Source organism: Jaculus jaculus, chromosome X (genome assembly GCF_020740685.1).
Source record: "Jaculus jaculus isolate mJacJac1 chromosome X, mJacJac1.mat.Y.cur, whole genome shotgun sequence".
NCBI classification, from domain to species: Eukaryota; Metazoa; Chordata; class Mammalia; order Rodentia; family Dipodidae; genus Jaculus; species Jaculus jaculus.
In genome coordinates, this window is record NC_059125.1 from 14,469,026 (window position 1) to 14,472,525 (window position 3,500).

The 3,500-nt window shown below is 49.7% G+C and overlaps 1 protein-coding gene across 1 annotated transcript; it reads left to right on the plus strand.

The window, feature by feature from the left end:
- The first annotated feature begins 1,085 nt into the window (after positions 1-1,085).
- On the plus strand, positions 1,086-3,270 carry LOC101614894 (annexin A7-like). The gene is given in 2 exon segments (XM_012949929.2): positions 1,086-2,503; positions 2,505-3,270. Coding segments are annotated over 2 exon segments (1,395 nt in total). The 5' UTR covers positions 1,086-1,568; the 3' UTR covers positions 2,965-3,270.
- The last annotated feature ends 230 nt before the right edge of the window (positions 3,271-3,500 follow it).

Sequence of the window (3,500 nt, forward strand, 5' to 3'; positions counted from 1 at the left end):
AGTGAGACCAGAGGAAGTGAGTGTGGGTGTAGATAAAAGTGCAAGATTCTGAAATCTTTACACAGGGGACCAAATGTTTGAACACTTGAACTTACTGGGGACATTTTACTTTCAAACTGCAACACACTACCCCTGGCATTCTTAAGGCTTTGAGGTCATCTCATGATACAAAATGCAGTCAGTCCAACTCCAAAGTCCAGAGCAACAGACAGAGAAAGAAAGAGGCGGCGGGGATCAGGGTGGAAATGGGTGCGCCAGGACCTTCAGCCCCTGCAAAGGAACTACAGATGCGTGCGCCCCCTTGTGCATCTGGCTTACGTGGCTCCTAGGGAGTCGAGCCTCGAACCGGGGTCCTTAGGCCTCACAGACAAGCGCTTAACCACTAAGCCATCTCTTCAGCCCAGTCTTCATATTCTTTTTTTTTAATTTTTATTTATTTATTTGAGAGTGACAGACCCAGAGAGAAAGACAGATAGAGGGAGAGAGAGAGAGAATGGGCGCGCCAGGGCTTCCAGCCTCTGCAAACGATCTCCAGATGCGTGCGCCCCCCTGTGCATCTGGCTAACGTGGGACCTGGGGAACCGAGCCTCAAACTGGGGTCCTTAGGCTTCACAGGCAAGTGCTTAACCGCTAAGCCATTTCTCCAGCCCCTTCATATTCTTTAATAGTCCCTACCCTGATCAAAAGTCCAAAGTTCAAAATCTTACCTGAGAAGTAGAGAAGTCTATTAATAATGAGTCCTGTAAAATCCAAACACAAGTTATATATTTCCAGCATATAATCATACAGAATAAATATTCCCATTCTAAAAAGTGAGGAATGGGGCTGGAGAGATGGCTCAGCAGTTATGGTGCTGGCTGGCAAATCAAAGGACCCAGGTTCAATTCTCCAGAACCCACATAGAGCCTGATGCACAAGGTGGTACATGCGTCGAGTTCATTTGCAGTGGCTAGAAGGCCCTGGCATGTGCATTCTCTCTTTCTCCCTCTCTAATGTAAACAAAGAAAACATTTTAGTATAAAAAAAATGAGCAATGGGTCCCTTCGGGGCCTGCCTGCCGTTTGGAGGTCCGAGGGAACCCTGGCGGCCCCGCCCTCGGCCGGGTGGTCCCCGGGGGTGGAGGGGAAGCGCAGTAAGGGGAAGCCGGAGCTGCTCGGGCCGAAGTTGGCTCGGTGACTGGACTTTCCTGGTGACACAGCGAATTCAGGGGAACTTGGGAAATTTTTACCGCGCTTCGTGATGCCCGGGACCGAACTCGCAAGCCCGAGGTTGAGTGGGCTCGCAGGGACCGCGCATGGACGCTGCGGGAAAGAGCCGTTCCAGACTTGAGCCCCTTCCCTGGGCCTGCGAGCCGAGGGGTGCGGAGAGCTGGCCGCCCTGAGCCAGCAGACGCTTTCCAAGGAAACCGGGGTGCAGAGAGAGGGAGGGGCTGGTGTCTGCGGCGAAGGGACGGAAACGGATAGCGGCTGTGTCTTCTGACTCCCTAATTACTGCCAGCTGATAGCAGGCTAACCTGGTAAAGTGACCTGTCCTAATTAACTTCGGAGTATGATCAGCTATCTGCATGAATGTCATACCCAGGCTATCCCCCCACTGGCTACCCACCCTTCCCTGGATATCCTCCTGCAGGCCAGGAGTCTTCCTTCTCCCCACCGGGTCAGTATCCTTACCCTAGTGGCTTTCCCCCAGTGGCAGGAGGTGCCTACCCACCAGTGCCAAGTGGCACTTACCCAGGTCCTGGAGGCTACCCTTCCCCTGGAGGTTATCCAGCCCCTGGAGGCTATCCTGGGGCCCCGCAGCCAGGGGGGTTTCCATCCTATCCCGGAGTTCCTCCAGGCCAAGGATTTGGAGCCCCACCTGGTGGAGCAGGCTTTTCTGGGTATCCACAGCCACCTTCCCAGTCTTATAGTGGTGGACCAGCTCAAGTCCCAGTACCTGGTGGCTTTCCTGGAGGACAGATTCCTTCTCAGTATCCCGGAGGACAACCTCAGTACCCTAGCCAGCCTGCTGCGATGACTCAGGGCACTCAAGGGACAATCCGACCAGCTGCCAACTTTGATGCCATGAGAGATGCTGAAATTCTCCGTAAAGCAATGAAGGGCTTTGGGACAGACGAGCAGGCCATTGTGGATGTTGTGGCCAGCCGTTCCAATGATCAGAGGCAAAAGATTAAATCAGCTTTTAAGACCATGTATGGCAAGGATTTAATTAAAGATCTCAAATCAGAGTTGAGTGGAAACATGGAAGAACTGATCCTTGCCTTGTTCATGCCACCAACATATGATGCGTGGAGTTTACGGCATGCAATGCAGGGAGTTGGGACTCAGGAACGTGTATTGATTGAGATACTGTGCACAAGAACAAATCAAGAAATTCGAGAAATTGTCAGGTGTTATGAATCAGAATTTGGACGAGATCTTGAAAAGGACATTAGGTCTGATACCTCAAGGCATTTTGAACGTCTGCTTGTATCCATGTGCCAGGGAAATCGTGATGAAAACCAGTGTCAACCACCAGATGGCCCAGGACGACGCACAGCGTCTGTATCAAGCTGGTGAAGGGAGACTAGGCACAGATGAGTCTTGCTTTAACATGATCCTTCCCACAAGGAGCTTCCCTCAACTGAAAGCTACCATGGAGGCTTATTCCAGGATGGCTAATCGAGATTTGTTAAGCAGTGTCTGCCGTGAGTTTTCTGGATCGGTTGAAAGTGGCTTGAAGACCATCTTGCAGTGTGCCCAGAACCGCCCTGCCTTCTTTGCTGAGAGACTCTACTATTCCATGAAAGGCGCCGGCACCGATGACTCCACCCTGGTCAGGATTGTGGTCACTCGAAGTGAGATCGACCTTGTACAAATAAAACAAGTGTTCACGCAGATGTATCAGAAGACCCTGGCGACAATGATTGCAAGTGACACAAGCGGAGATTACAGAAAACTGCTTCTGGCCATTGTGGGTCAGTGAGGATTTTTTTCCCCCCCTAAATGAGTGATGCTATTCCTAGCTTATCCTTCAAAGCAGAGAGACCTGCATGCAGCAGTATAACCTAACCAACACAGCTTTTACCAAGGACTCTGTCAGGATAATGTGCTTAGTTTGCACATGTTGTTATTGCCTTAATTCTAACATTATTTTTTTCTTCTATGTCCAATCAGTGCAAAAGCCATATCAATGATGTAGTGATTTTGCAATGTTCAAAGAGCTTTATTCTCACTGCTCTTGTTTCAATTAGAATTTCAAGTTGAATAAAAATGATAGTAATCTCTAAAAAAAAAAAATGAGCAATGGGGGCATAATAAGGAAAGATTGAATCAAAGCAAGAGCAAAACTCAGCAAGGAAACCACCAAATCTCCACGTCCAGCATCTGCTATTCAAAATGAATCTGTCTGGCCTACAAAGGTGGGGATAGCCCTATACCTCCAGCTCTGCAACCTGTTGCCACATATCCTCTCATTGGGGCAGGATCTGCTTCAAGCTTGCAGCTTTTCTTGGTTAACAT